We start from the raw sequence: 22,560 nt of genomic DNA on the forward strand, positions 1-22,560 counted from the left end.
CAGCTTGTGACATGCTGCCCCATAGCACCCTTACAGTTAAGCAGGAGGTAAGGACTGGACATGTGGGCTCTGCAACAGAGCAAGAGAAAAGTAGCAAGACAGTGCATTTTCCAGATACAGTTTTTTCAATATTACTGCTTCTAAGGTAACAGGAAAGATCATGGCACAATAAACTTTGGCCTGAATCTGAAATTTTAATACATGAAAGTTGGCAGGTTTCGCTACTATGTGGAAGAGAGAATCCAGATGCAGAAGGCTGTGTTCATGCCAGTGATTATTTTTAGATGATTACCAATGCCCATCTGAACACAGCAATCTATCCTGCTTTCAGACCACACTGAAGTATAAGAATGCTTCATTCAGTCTTAATATTTCAATGATACACCTGCCCACCATGTCCTCTGCAAGCACCAGGACTCTGTGCTCTGGTTTGTAATAATGCCATTTGAGTCCACTGGTCTTACCAGCTATTACCCTGCAACAAACACAATAAGTCTTGCAAAACTGTGCCCAAGAAGACATGTTCTCCTAAACACCTATTTCCTAGAACCTGGCTTTAGTATCATATTTTTGAGAATTTGTGTTTATGGTTTTAACAGCTTATTCTAACATTTAAGAACTACTCATATTTCTAGTCTATGCTTTTCAAAACAAAACAAAAAAGCATATCTCTACCAGGATAGAAGCACGTCTATTTAATTGACTTTATTAAGGGATAATGTAGAAAAGAGTCTGATCTATTTTTCTTTTTTTTTTCCTACTTACTCCTTCCCCCTTTTATGTTTGTAGCACCACATATTTAAAGTTTAAAGAAGTCAACGTCCAAAAAAAGTAAAATTTTGTATGCATTGCCCAGTTTTAAAATTATACTTGCGACGCATAGGCCTGGGTGTAGGTAGGGGAAGGAACAGAACGACCGAAGAGGACAGGGAAAAATTATGCAGAGGGCAGAGGGGAGAGCCAGGTGTCAGGCAGGGCTGCACAGGACCAGAGGGTGTGCTGTCCATCCTTCTGGCTCCATCCCTCACCCTTCCAGCCCCACCAGCCAGCTCTGCCCTCTGTGCCCCCCAGGGTGCTAGGTTTGAATAACACCAGGCATTTGATGACCTGAATTTACACCGTGCTGGCTCTCTGCCCAGCGCGGCAGGCAGGGACAGCAAGGCTGTCCCCACGCTTTGCCACCTATGGGTCACCCAGCTCTCGGTCTCCCCGTCCTCTCCTCCCCTGCCTGGGAGGGGCCAGGCCTGGCACTGCACGTACTCTCAGGCCTTGGCTGACTCATGGCTCCTGCATGGGCTCCCCTCCAGAGGTCACCCACCGGCCGCTCCCCTTCCACTGCTCCCTTCTGCCAGCCGGCCACGGCTCTCTGCCCAGATTAAACCCGATAAACCCTGGGCGGGCTGCCATGGGGCCTGCCGGGCAGGCTGGACTCGGCTCGGTGGGGACCTGCCGAGGGACTCAGAGCTGGTGGCGGCCACTCTCCTTGCGCACGGCAGCGATAGCACCTTGCTGTGCCACCAGTCGCTGGACTGCCTGCCGGCCTCCCTGGGCACCTGCGTGTGTCTGTGCGTGGGTCAGTGCGTGTGCACACGCGTGTATATATTTCCAGATGCTTGTGTACACGTATGTGTACGTGTCTGTATATGTGCGTGTACAGCCGCACGCGACACGAAGCCCCGTTTTGCCTCACACCGCCCCACCCCCGCCGCACCCCCGCACCCTGCGCGAGCGCACGCGCAGCCTCGGGCCCTGCCGCGCCCCGCCCCGCGCGCCCGCCTGGCCGGCGGCCCCACCCCGTGGCCCCGCGCTGCCCTCTTCCAACATGGCGGCCCCCGCCTCGCGCGCGCGGGCGCGCAGGCGCCGCTGCGGCTCAGCTCTTCCGCCGGGCGCCGCCGCGAGTGCACAAGGCCGGAAGGCGCGGCCCGGCAGCTCTCTATGGTTGCCCGCGGCGGGTAGCGCGCCGCCGCCGCCTCGCCTCGCCCCCGCCCGCGCTGCACGCCGGGACACGGCCGGTCCGGCCTCCTTCTCTCCCTCCCTCCTTCCCGCGCGCCCCCCCTGCGCGCCCCGAGCCTGCGCCGCGCCGACATCCGCGTTGTCCCAAGATGGAGGTGCGGGGCTCGCGCTGAGCGCGGCCCGGCCGACACAGGAGCAGGAGGAGGAGACGCGCCCGCCCGCCCCGGCCCGTCCGCTCGCCTCGCCTTCCCCGCCCCGCCAGGCCGCGGCTCCGGCCGCACCGGCAGCAGCAGCGGCGGCGCCTCCTTCTCTCCCGCGGCCCGGCCCAGAGTGCGGCGCGGCCGCCGCATGAGCCCGGGCGGCAGTGGCGGCGGGAGCGCCCGGGAGCAGCAGCCGAGGTGGCCAGGTCGGTGTGAGCGCTGCGCAGGGCCGGGAGCGGGGATGGCGCCCGGCTCATGCTGGCCCTGAAGGGGAGGGAGGCGGCCCTGTCAGCTCCCCCGCGCCGGGGAGGGGAAGGCGGCAGCCCCGGGGGTCCTCTCCTTCCGCGCCGTAAGACGCATGGGTGCGGGGCCGCCCCGGGAAGGCCGGCCGGGCGGGTGGCCCCGAGCTTCTCCCGCCCCTCCGGGAGACCTGGCTCGCTGGGCGACCTTGGGTGAACCCAGCCTGCGCCTGCCTCAGTTTCCCGGTTCGGTCACTACTCTTCGGGGCTGCTGTGGGCGTGGGACGGCTCGTTGCTGTCGGCGCGGCCGGCTGGAATGGGAAGTACTGCGAGGGTCTCTTAACTAGTGGCCGAGGCCTGCTTGACAAAGTGGGTCTGATCACTTTGCTGATGTTACCTTCTGTCCAGTCTGAGGAGTTTGATCTGAACCTGTGAGCAGGCTCCCTTGTTGATGCATGTGTTCTGTCGCTCCTGACTGCAGGACTTTCTGGGCTTCAATTTTTAAGCATACCTACAGTATTTCTGTTCAGGGATGTTTGTAAATGAGATGTCTAAGCTGATGTGTTGTGGTCATTCAGCAGTTACTACTGCTTAAGAAACAAAACATGTTTCACAATTCTTCTTTAAGTGACAAGAACCTGTAATTTGTAGACTTGTAGTCATTCCTTTTCCTTTTTTTCTGCAGTTAATGGAAATACTTGTTTATATTTTCTTCTCTGTGATGTGTTGGTCTAATTAAGGGTGTGTTTTACACATCACTTAAGGGATGGTCCGTCTGTCTGTGTGGAAACTTACCTGCTTCAGTAAGAATCTGCAAACCTGAAGCCCTGTGAGAAATCAGCTTTTCAGAGTGGTTTTACCATGCTTCTTGCATTTCTAGCAGAAAGTTTCTTAGTGGAAAATTGTACCCGATTTTAGCTTTGAATTCTTAACAAAGTAGGACCTGCGTGATTGTATTGTCAATTTATCTTCTTTCTCTTTTTCTTCCTTTTTTTTTTTTTTTTTTGACTAGCTGACTGGTTTGAAAGGGAGAGGTCTAAAAGATAAGATTAAGTTCCTAATTCATGCAAATAGCATCCAGTTAGAGAGATTACCTGCTAAGGAAGAAGCCACGCTCTGAGTTGTACTGTGTTTGTTTTTAGACACTTACTGTGGGGGGAGAGGAAAATGTTGGAGATGGAGAGAGGTGTACTACTTGTTAAGAATGAAAATTGTTGGAAAATGGGCTTACAGTTCTCACAAACTGCTTAGTTTAGATGTTGGCTCTGAATAGCTGTGCCCTTTCATTGTGAAAACAGTTGAAGGTACTTTTTAGGAATTTGAAAATATGGCAAAACTCAGTTTAATTGAGTGTGTTGAATTGAAAGTATGAAATGTGTATCACTAAATTGATATGGATGTGCCGGAAAACTATCACACGTGCTTGTCTTTTAAAACAGGTGCGGTTTGTAGTGCAGTATCATTCTGTCAACTCATTAAAAGTGAAAGAAAGTCTAGTCCACTAGTTACATTTACAGAGCTGATACTTTTAATTGAAATTTTTTCTGTACAATGTTATAGATGCTTCATCTCTCTTTTACCAATACCTTCCATTCCACTCTAAGTGTTTGCTATATAATATAGCATCTTTCCTGCTGGAATTAAGAAGTTCTTTTTTTGTTATTTATCAGAGGTGTTTGTTATTTCTCCTCATTGGAGTGTCCTGAGCATCTCCCAAGAATATAGAAACAAAAGCACCAAGCTAGATACCAAAATGAGTATTGGATTTGTTCAGGTTTATTTCAGCGTATGATTCTGTGACTTGGTAAAAAAAGTCAGGCTTAAACAGCAGTGTGTTTTAAAGCCTAAATTTCTCAGTCCAAGTCCTCTTCAGAATTTTAAAGTTGTGGGGGTTTGATCCTTTTTTTTAAATAACAAACAAGACTTCTGGTGTTCTCCTTTTTTTTAAATTGCTGCTGCTGTTTAAAAACATGGGAACGATGATTCTTTTTGTGAATGGAATTGAAAACTGTGTGTATATGTTGAATACATCTAGGGATGTTCTCAGCCTGTTGAAGTCCCTCTTAAAGTGTCTGGAAATTGTCCCCAGTTGTTTTAATCAACTTGAGAAAATAAACTGGTTCTTTTTCATATAATTTAACTTCTCTTTTGAAAGTATAAAATGACATGTGTACCACCAGGACCCAGCAACACAGTATAAAATCATGTTTGTTTCACTATGATTATGTCCTTTGTTGATATATTTTTCACTAGTTCTCAGAATTCACAGATTCTGCTTAACCAGAGTTGAGTTTTAAGTTATAAACATGTTTAATTGTAAACATGTTCAAACATATAACATTTTTTATAAACAGTAATTAGCATAGTACATGATGTGAAACTTACCATGGAATAAATTCAGTTTTTATGCTTTTGTAAATATGCATCATCCTAATTTTTGCTGTGCAGGAATGATTTCCACCCCCGCCCCCCCATTGCTTTTAGTTTTAGTTCACTTAGTAACTGTCCAGAGAGAATTCATCTTCTTTTAAATTCATCTTCTTCTCCCTCCTCACACCAGTGTACTCATACACCTGAAGATGAAAGCCACCAATTCTTAAAAATAGAACATGCAATTGAGGGAAAAAGGAATATAATTCATAAAGTATCTAGGCATAGGTCTCATTTCCAGCATCAATCTTCCTTTCTGGTAGTGTGGGCCAAGTCTTCACTCTAATTAATGAATTTATATTGATTTTTAAACAAAGGAGCTGTGTTTTACAAGTTTTCTGAAATATCCAGTGTATTTAACGTAACTGCAAATTTTTTAGAGAAGCAGCGTTAAAAGGTTTTCTGTCACTAATCAAATTCTGATTTGTACCTGGAACGAGGAGAATAATACATTTGCTATCAGGGTCTGTAATGAAAAAAATCTAGAGTATGTTATTTACTTTGAAAAAAAAAGTACCCCCTCCCAGAAGTTCTGTAAGCTGTGCTAAATAGCTGGTTCCCAGAGACAACAGCAGTGAGCACATTTCATGTTTGAAGTGAATTTTGTCACCTTAAATATTTTGACCTTAACATTTACTGCTGTAACTTCTTGTATTAGGTGGCAGTGCCTGATGGCCTCATAAAGTTGTGTTGCCCATGAATTAAAGTTTGAACAAAAGCTGGTTCATAGGGATAGTAATGTGTGTAACATATCTGGTTGGTTAGCAGAAAGCCAGCAAGTACAGTCTAAAGGTAACATTTTGCAATGAAGCAACACTTCAGTAACTACAGCAGCTGGTGACACATTTCTTCAGGAAAATAACCTCATAGGAAGAATATGAAAATCAAATAATGTTGAGATTCAGGATTCAGGTTTGGCAATGTAACATTGACTAAATAGCATTTTAAATTGCTATTTTTGAATAGCTGCACCTTCCTGTGGTTAGGAGGGATAGAGCTTATTGACAAAATAACTTGCTGGGTGCAAAATTACATTATGAATTAAATATTATCATAGTTCTGTCTAACAAATACTCTTATGAATGAGTCTCTTAAAGGAAGCATTAACTACTTCTTACTTACTTTAATAGGTTGAGCCTGCTTCCCTGTGTAATGCAAACTGCTGAATGGAGGAAGGGGGTGGAAGTCAGTCTTTACCGATACTCTTTCCGTTACCGTCCTGCATGGTTCTTTACCCATGTTTTACAGAGTGGTGAAGAATTAGGAGAAGCTGCAGTTGTTCTGCTGAGTGGAGCTAAGTGGGTGGCTTCCTTCTGGACCCTCACTTCACTGTCTTAGGTAAGAGGGGTGATCTGCCTCTTTTGAAGCTACTTGCATTTCCTTAGGACAGAAGTATATGTGGGTTTTTTTAGAGAAACTTCTAGTTAGCGAAGCAGAGTTTTGAATTCTGATTTTTTTTTAATCTGGTGGCTTGAAAAGGGCATTCACAGTATGTAGCTTTTCCAGTATTTTTCATTGAAAAGCATTGCTGTTTGCATCCATTCAAATAACTTTAAAAACATGCTCTGTGTACTAACATAACTTGCTTCTGAGAATCACGTTTATCTTATGTAGTATGACAGAAGTGGGATTGTCACTCAGAGGTGGATTATAGTGGTGATGGATATAGGACAACTTTAACTCGTATACCACTGACTGCTTGATATGGAGCGCATTACTTTTTTTTTCCCCACAGACTTGGAATAGTTTGGGTTGGAAGGGACCTTTAAATGTCATCTAGTCCAAATTCCTCTGCAATAAGCAGGGACATTTTCAAATAGATCAGGTTGCTCAGAACCCTGTCCAGCTTAACTGTGTATATTTCCAGGGATGGGGCATCTCCTGTCCCTGGGCAATCTGTTCCAGTGTTTTACCACCCTCATTGTAAAAAATTACTTTCTGATATCATCTTAATCTACTCTCTTGTAGTTAAAAGCCATTACCTCTTATCCTGTCGTAGCAGGCCCTTGTAAAAAGTTTGTCCTCCTCTATTGTGTAAGTTCCTCTTCAGTACTAAACAAAAGCAAATGGGTCTCTCCAGATCCTTCTCTTCTCCAGGCTGAACAATGCTAACTCTTTCAGCTTTTCTTCATAGGAGAGCTGCTCCAGCCCTCTGATCATTTTTGTGGCCCTCCTCTCGACTTGTCCATGCCTGTCATGTGCTGAGGACTCCAGGCCTGGATGCAGCACTGCAGGTGGGGTCTCAGAGGAGTAGAAGGGCAGACTGGTCTCCCTTGTCCTGCTGGCCATGCTGCTCTTGATGCAGGCAAGGATATATTCTGGACTGCAAGGATGCATTCTGGACATATTGCTGGGACAAGGCTGGCCTTCCAACAGTCAGGATCTCCAAGTTCTTCTGTAATTACTTCTGCTGCCAGTGCCCTCATCCCTGGCCTGTATTGATATCAGGTGTTGCCAGCCCAGGTTCAGGATTTGCACTTGGACTCTTTGGGTGAGGTTCTCATAAGCCCGCTTTTCAGTGTTGTCCAGGTCCCTCTGGATGGCATTCCATTCCTCAGCCATATCAGCCACACCACACAGCTTAGTATTGTTTGCAGGTTTCCTGAGGGTACATTAGGTTCCACTATCTGTCATTGATGAACTGGTCTAAGTATGGACCCCTGAGGGACACCTTTTGTCATTGATGTCCATCTAAACATTAAGCTGTTGACCACTTCCCTCTGTATGCAACCATCCAACCAATTCCTCATCCACCAAAGAGTCCATCTATTATCTCTCCAACTTAGGATGAAGGGTATTGTGGGGGACTGTATCAAAGGCCTCAGAAGTCCAAATAGATGACATGAGTAGCTGTTCCCTTGTCCGATGATGCAGTCACTCTGTCACAGGAGTCCATTAGGTTGGTCTAGCCAGACTTGCCCTTGGTGAAGCCATGCTGGCCGTCTCAAATCTCCCTGGCCTCCATGTGCCTTCATGTTCCTTTCTTGTGTGAAGGAATGTCAAAGCTGTGACCTAAAAACTAAAGACAAAATTTAAGTATCAAAAACTAAAGGGTGGTTTGAAACCAAAAGGAAATTTGATCTTGGTGGCCTATGGATCAGTAGGATCACAAGCAGAAAATTACAGAACCTCTGTTTGGGTTTGGTGGTTGTTGCATAATGGTCTAGCAACGATTAGTCCACATTGTTTGCATTTCTTTCTGGTGTTTGAGGACAGTGACAGGACTTCTGACCGAGCTGGAGTTTTAGGTGTGAAGTTAGTTCATCTCTCCATAGAGAAGACCATGTTCTTTGCTTCCTTTGGCAGACTGCTTTTAGGACTTTTTAATACTTCCTTAATAATCATTACACCTAAGAAATCAATAAAATGAGGAGATCTGGATGACAGACACCCTCTCCCTTACCCTTAGGAGCCTTAGGCACAAGAGTGATCTTTCTTGTGTTGCCAAGCTTGCACGGCACTGAGAGATGTCAGGCTTGTCCAGGCAGCCAGGATCTGGCACTCCTTGTGTACTCCTGCTCTGGTATGCTCCCTGGGACCCAGGCTGGAGCAGCTGCAGTTCAGGAGGCTTGGGTTGTTAGCGGGTGGTGGAGTGGCTCTTAAAGGAACTCAACTTCTCAAATGGGGCGTAGGTCAACATACTTCAAGAATGGCTATCATAGTTGTAGAAGAGTTTTGCTTTTGCTTTATGGTTAGTTGTATGTTTGAGCTAACTAATAGTTATAATATTTTTATTTTAAAATGTGGTATTTGCCTTTTTCTTAAAAGGAATCAAAAACTTCTTCAAAGCTAGGTAATACTGAAGAGGTCTGTCACTACCTCAGAATTTGTGTTTTCAATACAATCTTTCATTTTTCTTATTTGTGTGGCTATACTCAGATAATGATTGCTTATTTTTTCATAGTGAAATCTCATGTCCAAAGTCTTGGTGATGAATGTTGTGTTTTACTATGTGTGTACACCCAGGTTTATTTTTAGAAAGTCAAAGGTATACTAGTGTACACTGGCTGAGTAGCAACACCTCGTGTTTCAGCTGTTGTAGCAAAATTTGCTTATTGTAGCTAATAGAAATACGTGCCTAAGAGTCCACACAACCTGCAGATCCCATCAGATTTCTAGGACAAGGGAGCTCCTGAGAGAGTGTAACACTTCTGTGAAACACTGGTATCTCCTGCTTGCAAAGATTGAGCCCTTTCCATAGTAAGGTTGTGAAAAATACTCCATTTGCATTATTCCTACAACCTGAATATCTGACTGAAAGAAGGATATAAACATAAAACATAATCTAAGCACCTGATAGAGATGATTTCTTTCTATTTTTTATCGGGCCAGACATGAGAGTTGCAAAATAGTTTTTGTATTTTTTAATTAAGTTCTCAAATATTTTGTAATTCTGTATGCGACAATGTGGTTAATTCAGTGCTTTACTGTCTCTGTTAATATAATTCAGTGTTCCTTGAAGTCTCCTTATTGAAAATGTAAGACATAGTTGTAAACAAGCAGCTTTTTTTGCTCTGGTCGCATGATTGATTGAGATTTTTTTTTAATGTGTAGTGGAAGCAATAAGGTTGGCCATGCTTTAAGTCATATTGTCATGTGCATTTTTTCAGGCAGATGTGACTTAGTGCTGATTAAGTATACTGAGGGTGAATGTTGAAGTACATCTGACTTCATGAAATAATTTTCATTCCTTTTAGACAAGCATTACAGAGCTTTATTTCTTTTTGTGTTGTCATGTAGCCTTTGAGTGAATGTAGACTTTAGACTTAGTAGACTGCTGAACTCTGTTCTGCCTTAGTGTTAACTGTTGGAGAGAAACTGAAGGAGAAGAACTGGAAGTCCAGGAACTTCAATTTTATGTTGTTGGATTTGCTTTTCTGTTGCTGTGCATTATTATGCAAATAACCTGTCTACATCTCCATTGTGGTCTTGTTTCCTCTATCAGTTGTACAGTCCTACCCTACTCCATAGCTTCAGTTCTTTTGGGAACCTTTTTTTTTTTTTTTTTGTCTCTGTTGCCGGGCAATTATCTTAAGAACCCTGGTAGATGTATTTGCAATACTTTTTCGAGCTGTACTTGATGCTCTCCTCCTACTCTGTGCATACTGAAAATTTGTGCTTCTGTATCTTAGAGGAGAATGAGAGAATTTTATACAGATGACACTCTCTGTGTCTGTAGAGGAACAAATGTATACATTGAATCTGGAAGTCCTGCGACACAAGGTGTAAAAATATTGGTTGCATTTGTCAGAATACTTCTGAGTTTGTCTAATGGCACCACAGTGAATGAAGCATTATTCTCTGGTAGAATATAAGGTATTTTGGATTTCTGCTGTGAATATGCAGTGGAAGTGCTACTTGCAAATAGGAAAATCATCAGTTACTGTCTCATGTTGTTTAGATGAATTTTTCTTCTGGTTTTTTTCAGAATGGTAGCAAAGTTTTATTGACACAGTTGCGTATCATTAACACAGTAATCCTAACTGTACAGAAAGCTACATAATTAGTAGACTTGCTTGTTGAAATAGCAATAGTCCTTTTCCACAAAACTTGTAGGCTGCTGTATATAGCCAATTTTTTTAAAATACAAAAGAGTGTGCTCACATTGTTAGTGCTTGGAGCTTTAGTGGCAAAACTGGTGGAGGATCATCACCCCACTACAGTTCCCTGATAAAGAATTTGGCCCCTGACACCAAATGATTTCTTGCTGGTTTGACATCTTCTAAAATAAAACTGAATGGAATTAAGGTAACCAGATTGAGGTTTCCTATGTGGGAACCCTGATCTATATTGGAGATTAGCCTAGATCAGCTGCATTGGATTTGTTTGTTCTTAATGGAGTTTTAAGCCAAGAAATTATGTATTAATCTTCACACTGCTGAAAATGTGATATTCTGTGCCAAATTATTAACTTTTTTGGAAAGTAATTAGTAGATTTCATAGAATCAGGGAATGGTTTGGGTTGGTAGGGAACCTTAAAGAAAAAATCTAACTACAAGCCTCATCCATGGGCAGGGACACATTTCACTAGACCAGTTCACTGAGAGCCCCATTCAGCTTGGTTTTTAACACCTTCAGTGATGGGGAATCCACAACCCCTATCTTTCTTTAGTTATATGCATATGTGTCTGTTTCTGTCACCTTTTCCCTTGAGGCTGGTTGTGCCTTTAGGTGTTTGTTGAAAATATTTCAAGTATGTTTTAGTCCCTTGTTAATTATGACTTCTCTGAAAATGAATACATAGAAAAGCACTGAACTCCAGCAATCTTACGCACCCAGAACAAAGATTTGGTTCTATCTGTGACTTCTCCTGAGTGGTTTGTTGTTTTTTTTACTTATTATAAATTCCAGTTCTTAATGAAAAGAAAAACAAAAAGTACAAAATAAGGGGTGGGAAGGAGAAAGGAAATTGATATTTGTAATGAACTGGATGAATGGAATTGTAAAACTCTATTGCATCACTACAGGGGAAAGAATAGGGAGTTCTGTGTGTATGAACTTCATGCTTTTGTAGCTTATCTAACATAAAAATTATTTTCTGTTGTGCTTTTCTATGAGAGGTGTGATTTAGTTTTATATGGTTTAGTTTTAGGTAGTCCTGTGAGGAGTGGGGAGTTTGGTGTGATGATCCTTGTAGGTCCCTTCTGACTAGACATATTCTATGATTCTGTGTTTCCTTTAGTTGCAGATTTGTGACTAGTCAAATAGGCACTTTTGAATGTATTGTCTTGAAGTTGTATGGAGCTTCAGAATAGTATGAAGCATAGTGCAAGAACTGAATTGTAATCTTTTGCTTTGTAGGTACAAGAACTGTAGAAGTCCATTTTAGAATTTGAAAGAACAAGATTCTGCAGCTCTGGAAAGATATGGTATGTTTATGTTTCCACTTACATTGTTTGTGTGCTAATAATTGTTATAGCAAATAATTATATTTTCTTCACTGAGATTTCAGGAAGAAGCACACATTAAATATTCCCTTTATAGCTATGATATTTATTACTTAATCATAGTTCTCTAGAAAACTGACTTATTTGATTTTTCTTGGGGAAAATAAATACTGATGATATAACATTGGTGAATTCCCTTTTGATTTAACAAGCTCATCATCATGCTGCTACCATCCATTTATTTCTCCATGGATTGGATAAGAGCTGGTGTGTTTCTGAAAGCTGTATGTTTTTGGTTTTTATTTGCTACTGAACATATTTATAGTGAGGCTATGACTTGAAAAATAAGCTTAGAACTGGCAGAAAATTTTTGTAATCATCTATGTAAGTCAAGTTTACAAATAGGAATGCTGGGAAATACAGAAATACAGTCTTTTAGCAGTGTTAACATAAACCCATGGTATATCATATCTCTTTTTTGTCTAGGCTCTTAAATGTCCAGCCGGTTTAAAAGTATGTACATATATTGTGGCAGGACTGAAACTTGAACTTGCAGTTGTTTTAATTGCCATTCCTAACTTAATTTTGGTGTAGTTCTCTAGTAATACCTGGTATTACTGCACTACTTTGTAATATCTTTTCAAGTTCTGTAGTTCTGCAACTTGGTACATTGAGAATTTTTGAAACTTTTAGCACCACTACATTGAGAAAAACAACAATTAAGTTAATTTTTCTGCCATATTAAATGTGTCTGTTAATGCATATACAAGATTGTATGTAGTTATTTCAATAACAGCTCCTAAGCCATGTGTGTACTTTTAATCACTTCAATTGCAGGGAAGCTGATCTGAGTTTTCTATGCCATGGGTTTATGTCTGGATTTTTCTTTTCAAGATAATTAACTTAGAAATATACTTAAAGTTTAGAAATCTCAAACTTGCAGAACAGTTGTTTGGTGTCTTTTTAAGTTCTGTTTTGTAGGAAGTGATAGACAGGCTCTAATAAAACTGTTAATTCTAAGCTGAAACTTTAGCTGTAGTATGTACTAATTAAAAATTGTAAGTCTCTCAAAAAGCTACAATGTTACATTGTCACCATCCAGATGTTCCTGAGAGAATTGTATAGATTGGTCCTTTACTCTAGCAGGCATCTGGCAGGTAGTGTATATTCATTTTTGCACCCACAGCACCACTGGGACCACCCACCTGCTTCTTGCTCTCCAGTGTCAATACCAGTTCTGTGTATGATGGCTCTTCTTCAAACCTAAGCCATTATTTCTTTATTGCCATTATGCCTGCTGGCTACTTTTCTTCTGAATGTTTAACTGCTTGCCATTGTATGCATAGAGTCTTTGTAGTGGTATGTGCTTCATAAATTGATGAAGAATTCCCCTCTAATCCCTCACAAATTGTGAGTAATAAATACTAATGGAACATCAAAAAAGCTAAATGTCGTACTACAGAATTGCATGGTTGCTTGGTTTTAATATCAATTGTATTTAAACAAACTGAAGAACTTGCAGCATTTAAACAAATGCTGAAGAACTTGGTGAACAGAAAGATGCTTTACATGGAAGGCAACATGAAAGATGGGTGGCAAAAGAAATAAAAATAGAGAATAAGCAAAAGGACAGACAGAATAAAGGTTTAATTAGTAAAGCTGAAGTGGAGCTGTAAAACTTACCTGACTGCAAAGTAAGTTGACATGATGAGTAGTCAATAAAAGAGTTAGTGAATGACATTTAAATAGGTGATTGGATTTCACCTGCTGGTGTAGAAAGGGCTTTTTGTTCATGGCTGTGTATCGTTTTGGAGGGAGCCTGAAGTGACAGGTATAATGTAACTGAAATAGAAACAAATGGTTCTGCTGCAAAAAAACCAAAAAAAATCAGAGGTGTGTGTGTGTGTGTAGCGGAAGAAAAAAAATCAGCTGTGATCTAAGTGTAAAACACAGAAGCTAAGGATAATTTTGGATCTTTCCTGTTTTTACAAAGGTGACCAAAATATGTATATGATCTCACTGAAATATTAAACCAAAACCAGATATTGAAGGCAAGATCTAGAGTCCAAAGTTGCAGGAGCAGATGTAGAAAATGGGAATAACATGCAGGCCTCTTGCTTTTGGCCTGAGGGGAGGGAATGGAGCAAACAATAGATATTTTTCTTTTACTCTGTGATTTATGGATATCATAGTTTAACCCCAGCTGGCAACTAAACACCAAACAGCTACTCTCTCACCTACCCACACAGTGGGATGTGGAAGAGAATTGGAGGAGTAAAAGTGAGAAAACTCGTGGGTTGAGATAAAGATAATTTAATAGGTAAAGCAAAAGCTGTGCATGAAGCAATGCGAAATAAGGAATTCATTCACCTCTTTTCTTGGACAAGCACGTGTTCTGTCCTCTCCAGAAAAGCAGGGCTCCATCATATGTAACAGTGACTTGGGAAGACAAATGCCATAACTCCAAACATTCCCCCTTTTTCCTTCTTCCCCCAGCTTTATACACTGAGCATGATGCCTTATAATATGGAATGTCTCTATGGTCAGCTGGGGTCAGCTGTCCCAGCTGTGAACCCTCCTCACTCCCTGTGCACCCCAGCCTCCTCCCTGGTGGGGTGAGGAGCAGAAAAGGCCTTGACTCTATGAAAGCTGTAACACAAACAGCAATAACAGAAACATCCCTGTGTTAACACAGATCCAAAACACAGCCCTACACTAGCTACTATGAAGAAAATTAACTCTATTCCAGACAAAACCAGTACAGTGGGGAGTATTGACATCAAGTAAGTATACAGATATTATAGGATGGAGCTTTTATGTAAATCTATGTTTGATCTTTCTGTATTGAGATACACAAAATTTTACCTTTATGAAATTCAGTAACTTGTGATTGTACTGAAATGTAAATTCCAGAGTAGCAGTAACTTTAAATTAAAGTTAGTAACAAATTCAGATTCCCATCCCAAATAATTTATTCAAGTGTTAATTGTTCTCATGCTTGTGTTCCTTCTCTTATTGAATTTGTGGGCCTTCAGTTTCTATTAAAGGGGATTTTATATGCATTCTTTCAGTTTGAAGATCTTTATGTATTCTTTTTGTGCTATGAGAAGACTTAGTTTTTTCCAGTATCTATATTGGTAGGCTTGATTAACTTTGAACTCTTTTCATTGTTTAATCACAAGGCATTTTCTTCTGCCTTCATGATGTCTTTGTGGTTCTTTTCTACTACTTCTGGAACACTTTTGAAGAATATTGAATAATTGGAGAACTGGGTTTAAGTTTGGAAGATGTGTGAAGTGCGTTGTGCCAGGGACACTTCATGAGCCATATCTGTCATTCTTTCTGTAATACATGTGAGCATGTGTACATTTGTACATCAGTTGTGACTGCTTTAGTCACTTTAGGTTGGCATTTTCCAGGCTAGAACCCAATTCTTTTGGTTTTCTAACTCATGTGATTTTGTATTTGTTGTTACTAGTTGAATTGCTTGGTTTACCAGGCAGTGCAGGCAGTGGGGGAAAAAAAATCATATAGAGGCCTTATTAGTATTTGGTTAGAACTTTTTTTTAGCCCCATTAGGATTTATATGATCAGGTTGTATTAGTGGCGGTTTTATTTTACTGTAGAATCAGTAATAATTTTGCCTACTAATTAGATGAAGAAAGCTTCTCTTTATGTTTTGTTCATTGGAAGCAGCATACAGGCAAGAAAAGTAATTTGTACTTCCAACTTTATGAACAAATATAGGCTCAAACATGCCTATTACCTTTTTTTTTTCTTTCTTCTGCATATGACAGTTAAGATTGAATTAGGGGTTTGGTGAATATTCTCCTGGTCACTTGACTCAATCTCAAGTTATAAAAGGCCCACTCTCCTATTAGGTGTCAGTTTCTTACTGTATAGATGATGGTTTCGTTGTGGTACTCAAAGTCATTCTGGAAATATATAAGACTCATTCTGGGAGCATTCATAGGGACTCTTCAGAAGACCTTCAAAAGCTGTCTTTAATGCTATATTCTTAAAAGAGATGGTTATATTTCATTAAGCAACTAAAATTCTGGTACTGAAAGGTAAGGTAGATCATGGTACTTCATTGTATGGTGGATTACCCCTATTTTCATCATAGATGAAAAAGAGAATATTAAATTTGGATCAAAGATTACTTGGGTAGATAGTTAAAATTCCTTTGTAAAGGAAACTTAAATTCTTACAAGTGCCACTCTTTCGATAAGTCAATCAAAAGTTATAGTTTAAATATGGAAAGTGTTCATCCTCTAGGGGATCTTCCTAGGCCTCAGAAACTGTGTGTCAACTGCGAGACTGCATTGCTCTCACAGAAGGTGACCATCAAATAGTAGGATAGTAGCAGATTTAGGTAAATCATGTAGGTAACAATGTTCAAATAAGTGATTTCAGCCTGGAAGTTATTTGGTTTTTTTTTTTTGGTTGCTGAAAATAAGTACTTATCTCCAGGGTGTGGCTTTAGGTTCTGTATGTTGAAGTTGGGGACCTTTTCCTCATGCTTGTAGACTTTCAAGATTTAAGGAAATGTGCTGAGATCTTTCATCACACTTGCTTTCAGCCCCTTTTGATGCCTCTGAACTTGCTTTCTGACATCTTGTTCTCATTGTTTAACTCCTTGAGTCGATAGGGACATTCTTTTAAGAGAATATTCACCTGTGCCATCTTGGAGAAATGGATGTTGCTACAAATCACTGCATAAACATTAGTTATCCTGTTATTTTTTGATAAGAGCTTGTTCAAGTCACAAATTTCTTCAGATACATGGTTTGAAGACATGTCTTCATGTCTTGCTAACTGTAATAGGTGTAGTTGCAGCCCTAGTTGATTCTACTTCTAGTAAATAGTCACTAGGCAGACACAGATGTGCCAGTCCCAAAGTGCCTGGCAGTCATCTTGGGTTTTTTGGGCGTACTCCATAGGCACAAAGTTCCTTTCATGTCTTCAGCTGCTCAGTGTGTCTGTAAAAGCCTAAGCAGTAAGCCATGCTGATCATAGCAGTTAGGATCTGAGAAATTTGTTTGAGTAATGTGAATAAATATCTGCTCTGGGGCTGTTCCTATCTTCTATAAGGTAAGTTACAAACAGAGAAGGTTTTTTGTAGAGAAATTCCTGTGACAGAAAATCTGTTGATTTAGACCAATTCACAATTCATAATACCATTTTCCAGGATCTTAGTGTATTCATCAGTGTGGTTTTCCTTTCCTAATCAAGTAGTGTCTTTTGACTCTCTTAACCAGGTTGGAGGTTTTTGTGCCTTGTTTGTATCAAGCAGTCTAAATGTCCTTTGAAATATATTCAGAATAAATTTTTGATGGCAGTCTCCTTCACCACCCACTTTGTGTTCCAACGTGCTGGTCTCTTTGCCCACAGACTCTACTCTGCTGATGCATGAATGAGTAAGGTTTTAGAAAAATTAAGTCTTTCATCTGTGCTAGGGAATCCTTGCCAATCATATTCTGTCCCACAGGAGTGACAGCAAGGATAGGTGGGGAAGGTAGGATGAGAAGGAGATAGAAGAGAAAAATGATTCATTAAGGTTTTTTGCATGTAGACTGCTGAGAAGGAGCATGAGAATTTTAGACCACAGTACAATATGTCTAGATTTAAGGTATTGTGCAACAAATGAGAAATGCTGAAACTACCCAACTCAAAGCTCTGACTCATGAGAAATTCAGTTTGTAAGTCCAAGTTTCACAACAAAACTTTGATGAGTTAACTTCAGCTCAGTGAGATTTGCAGCAGTTCAGACCCTGCCTCCCATCACAGCACTGGTAGTGTGGTAAATGAGACTAACAGAGTTGGATCTGGATCAGGCCTTGGCATAAGCTTGTCTTGACTATGGCTGTGGAGCTGCCAACCTAAAGTGTATTTTTTAATATTCCAAAATCTAGTGGTGTTTGAATCCAGCACCAGCACTTCATGTGCTCCTTCACTGTTGTCAGTCACATTCATAACTTTTCCTATATGAAACAGCCTCAGGAAAACTTTGTTTTAATAAGGTTGATGGCAGCCTGCTATTCTAGGATGCTTCCATTTGAATGGAAGGCACTGTAACACATTTTTTTCAATAGTCTGAGTGGTATAGGAGCAAGTCTAGGTAGGGAGTCATTGGTCAGGCACACTCCAGAACCTGAGCTGATACTTTGAGTAGTCAGAATTCGAGTAGGCAGGTTTCCCAACCAATGAGGTTTCAGAGATTATACCATTGTGCTCTGACCAGTGTACTAAAAGTTACTTGGGCAAAGTGCTAGAAGCAGTTTTAGAATAGGTGTCTGTTTCCTCAAAACTACGGATTACCTAAAAGTGGAAGTTTTCAGATCTTAATCAGAATGTCATAAGTAGTGTTTTACAGCTTCTTAGTTTTGCATCAGCATCTTGGGTTGTTGCCTTTCTGTATAGCTGATCATCACAAATGTTAAATGGAAAGTCTTTAGCCTGTTCTGTAATGTTGACAGATGAGGAACCTTTCCAACTGACTTTTAATCATTGTTCTGGGTTCCTGGAATTAACTCAGTTAAATTTTGACAATTTACACCCATGAAACATAAGTACTGGAGAACCTCTGGTTTTTTTTGGAGATTTTTGGTCGCCTATTTCTTTTTTACTTTCCTTGTGTCAACTGTACTTGTGTTACAATGAGAACACTTAAATATTGCTGATGTTAAAATCCACAGATGGCACTTTACCTATCTCAATGAATGATAAAACTAATATGCATCATTCTGAAACTAAGACAAATTTTGTTCTGGGCTGAGTTTGTGGCAGAATGGCAAATTGTAGTAGATTGGCAAAACTGGGCAGCTTTTCTGACAAACTTTAGAAAATCATGAGCCTTGCTGAGATCTTACTGTAATACTCTTATAATACATTGGACTGAAGCACAAAAGAAGCTGCAGTAAAGAAATAAGTGTTTTTTTACTAAATATTTCAAGCTGTCTGATGTGCTCTCTTAGTATTTGCACCAGATTGTTATGTCTGCAGGTGTTGCAGAGAGCTGTGGTTGTGCCATCAATAGCTTTGTGCACTTTCATTCTGTGTGAGGCTTTTGCTGCATGGCAACCTGCAAATGTGGGGTTCATCTGGGTTACCACAGGAATAAACTTCTCAGGATACTATACAGAGGTCTGTCTTCATAGCTATTGCTTTAAAGAGAAAGTAAGATGAGTTTTTATTTACTAAATCCAATATTAACATTGCAATTTTTATCAAAACTTTATATTAGCAGAAAGCGAATGCTGTTTGTCATCTGATTCTCCTTCAGAGACTTTTTCTTTTCTGGCTTTCTCCAGTGCACTTAGGAGCTTGGGGGGGAGAGAGAATGGGATGAATTGAGTGTTGAGGATTATGTTTGGAAATATTTTATCCATTAACTTTAGTTTAGAGTAGATAATAGCAGTAGGTAAGAGACTAACTGGTTCCTTTTCAGCCATGGAAGTAATCAGCTGGGGTGGTCCCAGGGCGCTCTGGGCACGAGTATTGCTGAGTGATCATTGGCTGCCACCTGCGTGACAAAGTAAAGGACCAACCCTTCAATTTATACCAGTGGAGCCAGATCACGGGAAACAATTGACAGGTAAAATATACTTTTGAAAATTTAAGGGAGAAGAGAGAGGACACATGATAAAAATGGAGCAAAGAAGCTAAAAGATTTGCCATAGGTAGCAAAAGTTGCTCCTCTGAAATTTTTACGTATCTATAGCTTGCTTCTTTTTGGGGAGAGGCACGCAACAAAGTTCAGGTTACTTTGTTGCTCCCCTGGGAGCAGAGCCTTGCTTGCTAAGAAACAATGTTAGCCAAGTTGTGGCAGCAGCACATCTACCAGAATTTTGTTGTAGTTAGAAATTACAGTTCATATTTATGCACACGCTTCCAGATCTTAGAATTCTTGTTGTCTTGACATTGGGTGTTCTGCACTGGTCCAAGAGATGGGTATGGCTTTTGGTTTTTTAAACTAAAAATAAGTTGCTGAATTTTCAAGTTTACCAGTTGATTGTACTGTAGCGAGTTACTCTAGAAGTTAAAATGCCATGCAGAAAATGAATGTAAGTCTTAATCTCGCTGATAAAACAATGCTTAGCATCAACATTTTTCTTCTTTTTATTATTTTTTTTTATTTAGACAATTGGCTGAAAATAATTTTTAAGAACTTTTAACTACATTATTTTTACCTATTTAGAATTGTTAAGCTTATGCTTAGCCCAGCGTGATACAGGACTGGTGCGACAACTCAGTTTTGATCAGTGACTCAAAATTGTGATCACCCTGATGTCACCGAATGGCCACAGCTTGTAAAAGGTAAGCATGAAGCATATCAGGTTGTTTCTCAGAAGTTTTTCTACTATAATGTTTATTTTAAGGTATTTAATTTGTATGGCCTGAAGTTAGTTTTATAAATAATATTAAGTTACATTGTTTGTTTTAGATAAGTCAGCTGGCAAAGTTGACTTACACTCTTGCTGACGGTGATTTCAAAGCTCGCTTAGTTTGCCCTTGCCTGCTTTTAAAATACAAGCAAACGCTGTGGTGCTCCATGATATCCCTCTTAAGAACAATACTATCATTTCTAAGTCCCTGATAGTTTTTGCTGTCATACTGAATTTCTGTATAAACTGTTTAGCATACTTATCCAAGCACGTGTTCAGTTTTTGTTTTAAAGTATTTATCCGGATGGCTTGATGATGTTAAAGTGTGTGTAAGCTTGCATACCATTACTTTTCTCATCTAGAGAGGTACACTAGAAGTAAAAGGAGTGGCTTGTAGAATAGAGAAGTTGCTCCCTGTATTATTGGAAATGAGCCACCATTTGAATTTGCGAGCTCATACTGCAGTATTCAGATTAGTTGTTGTCTTGTGATTCAGTATCTACAATCTAATTGAAAGCTGAAATTTTTAAGAGCATTTGCTCTGAGATTTTCTCTGAACAGAACTCTTGTTTCAGATTTTAAGCATGATGAAAGGACGTCTTGCCGTACTATATAGTTGTTTTTCAATACTGTTGCCCGCTCACAGGAAATAACAAGGTATCTTGTTTGTAAACAATTGGGTATTGCAAAATAAATAGCTTCTCAGCAAACAAGTACAATTCCTGTAATTAGATTGGTTTTCCGCTTCATTTTACTGAGTATTGAAAGCTCATTTTATTAGGTGCTTATGTTGTCATTTGAAACCTTTTAAAATCGAGTTAATATGTCCATTCATAGTTCTGTAAATCATAGTTATAGTAGGCCTGTTCATGTTTTAGAAAACAATAACCTGAAGGAATTTTCACCTGTGTTCTGCAGAACCACTTACCTTAGAGGACTAAACCTTTTTTGACCCAGCTAGATGGTATTTTTTTTCTTAAATTGTTTATCTTATAGATACAACTTTATTTTGTTTAGTAACATGTACTGAACTGTATTTTTTCTTTACAGCCTAATAATATTCTCACAAATAGTGAGGATAGGAAAAGATTTTCTATTCTGCTAGCTGTTTTCATGTCTGTACTGCAGATCACCAGGCTGCTTTTTTTACATGCAGAGTTTAGATGCCAGTCTGCTCTTTTTCTGTAATTCTTCATGCTGCTGTTTATTTTAAAGACTGAAAGGCTTTAAGTATTCTCAATGTTTTTCTTTTAATACCACTATTTCCTTTATATTTTCATAGCAACTACAAGCACTACTCTTTCCCAAAGCCTCAATATGTTGTATGTCCCAATACTAGAATTAAGAGAGCAAATCCTTAAATGTTCAGACATTTTGCAACCCTTTTTCAAAGTCCTGGAAGTAAATAGAGGAGCTAACCAGGATGAATATAAACATGTATCTACTATTCCAGCTTCTAACACTTGAATGTTCAGGTGAAGGAGTGGGGGAAAAAAATTTATATTCTTTTCACTAAGCATTTAGATGCTTGCTTTGGTCACCAGAATTAAAGGGAAATTCTTATTTGTTTTGCTGCTGAGCAGTATTTTTGTCAGCAACTGCCTTGTCAGTCCTGAATTTAATGAGTGAGGGAAGCATAATTTGGAGGTAATAAATAGCGGCTAAATTTTGAGATTGGGCAGTTTTTATGTTATTTTCCAGTTAAAGGGTATTTACATTTTAAGCATGAGTATAATGTTAGTTGGATAAGAAGTTCAGAATTCTGTCCCTAGTGTCCGTTAAATTTTATAAGTTAGTGAAATACAAATAGATTTCCTGTGTTCTGCATCATCTGTCACCACACAGTATCCAGCTAACCTGGGAATTATAAGTTGTCTGTCAGAAATGCCTTCTAGGCACCGGGTCTGTGTAGTGGAATCCAAAAAGTTGTTAAGATCTGGTATTTTAGAAAAGGAACTCAAATTTTAGTAGAGCGTTTTTAATAGGAGAGACCATCCAGTAAAATAGCACAATGAAACAGGAAAAAAGGAATGTATCAGGCTACATGTGGAGATAGCATTTCCAATAGCATTTAGAATTTTATAGATAGCAATATAATAAATAGAGAAATTTAGAAGTTGCATTCCTGTAAATACTGATTTTTTTTTCCCCTGTAAAGCTGTGGGAAAGCCTGCTTAGCTGTCCTGACTGAAGTCTCCCAGCAGACTCTGGTGAAACCTAAAAAGTTAATTCTGTTTGCAGATTTTAGCTCACTTCTGTTTTTAGAGAGCTGTCATAAAAGACATTTTTGTTCATCTAAGCTGCAGAGTTTTACTGTAATGGCTGTGCTTTGTTTCCACTCCTTGCACAGTATTTCCAGCATGGCAGTTCTGGTCAACTGTACCAAAGGTTGTTCCCAAGCAAAGGTTCCATAAGGTCTGATTTCAAGGCATCCTAAGATGATGGGAATCAAAACTGCTGCATT

General features: G+C 40.1%; 1 protein-coding gene across 9 annotated transcripts in view; it reads left to right on the forward strand.

The window, feature by feature from the left end:
- Window positions 1–2,210: 2,210 nt before the first annotated feature.
- UBE3A (ubiquitin protein ligase E3A) overlaps window positions 2,211–22,560 on the forward strand; it is a 59,558-nt gene continuing 39,208 nt past the window's right edge. For 5 of the 9 annotated variants that reach the window (XR_007776968.1, XR_007776970.1, XR_007776972.1 and 2 more), the window contains exons 1-5: window positions 2,225–2,359; window positions 5,953–6,160; window positions 11,624–11,691; window positions 19,160–19,306; window positions 19,910–20,028. Coding sequence is in view for 5 of the 9 variants with exons in the window: in XM_050971421.1 (XP_050827378.1) it covers window positions 20,009–20,028 (20 nt within the window). In the remaining 4 variants the exon portion in view is untranslated. Of the gene's footprint in view, window positions 2,360–5,952; window positions 6,161–11,623; window positions 11,692–19,159; window positions 19,307–19,909; window positions 20,029–22,560 lie in introns of all 9 variants that reach the window. The other 4 variants (XM_050971427.1, XM_050971440.1, XM_050971429.1 and 1 more) reach the window with 4 other exon arrangements.

This window comes from Serinus canaria, chromosome 1, assembly GCF_022539315.1.
Source record: "Serinus canaria isolate serCan28SL12 chromosome 1, serCan2020, whole genome shotgun sequence".
NCBI classification, from domain to species: Eukaryota; Metazoa; Chordata; class Aves; order Passeriformes; family Fringillidae; genus Serinus; species Serinus canaria.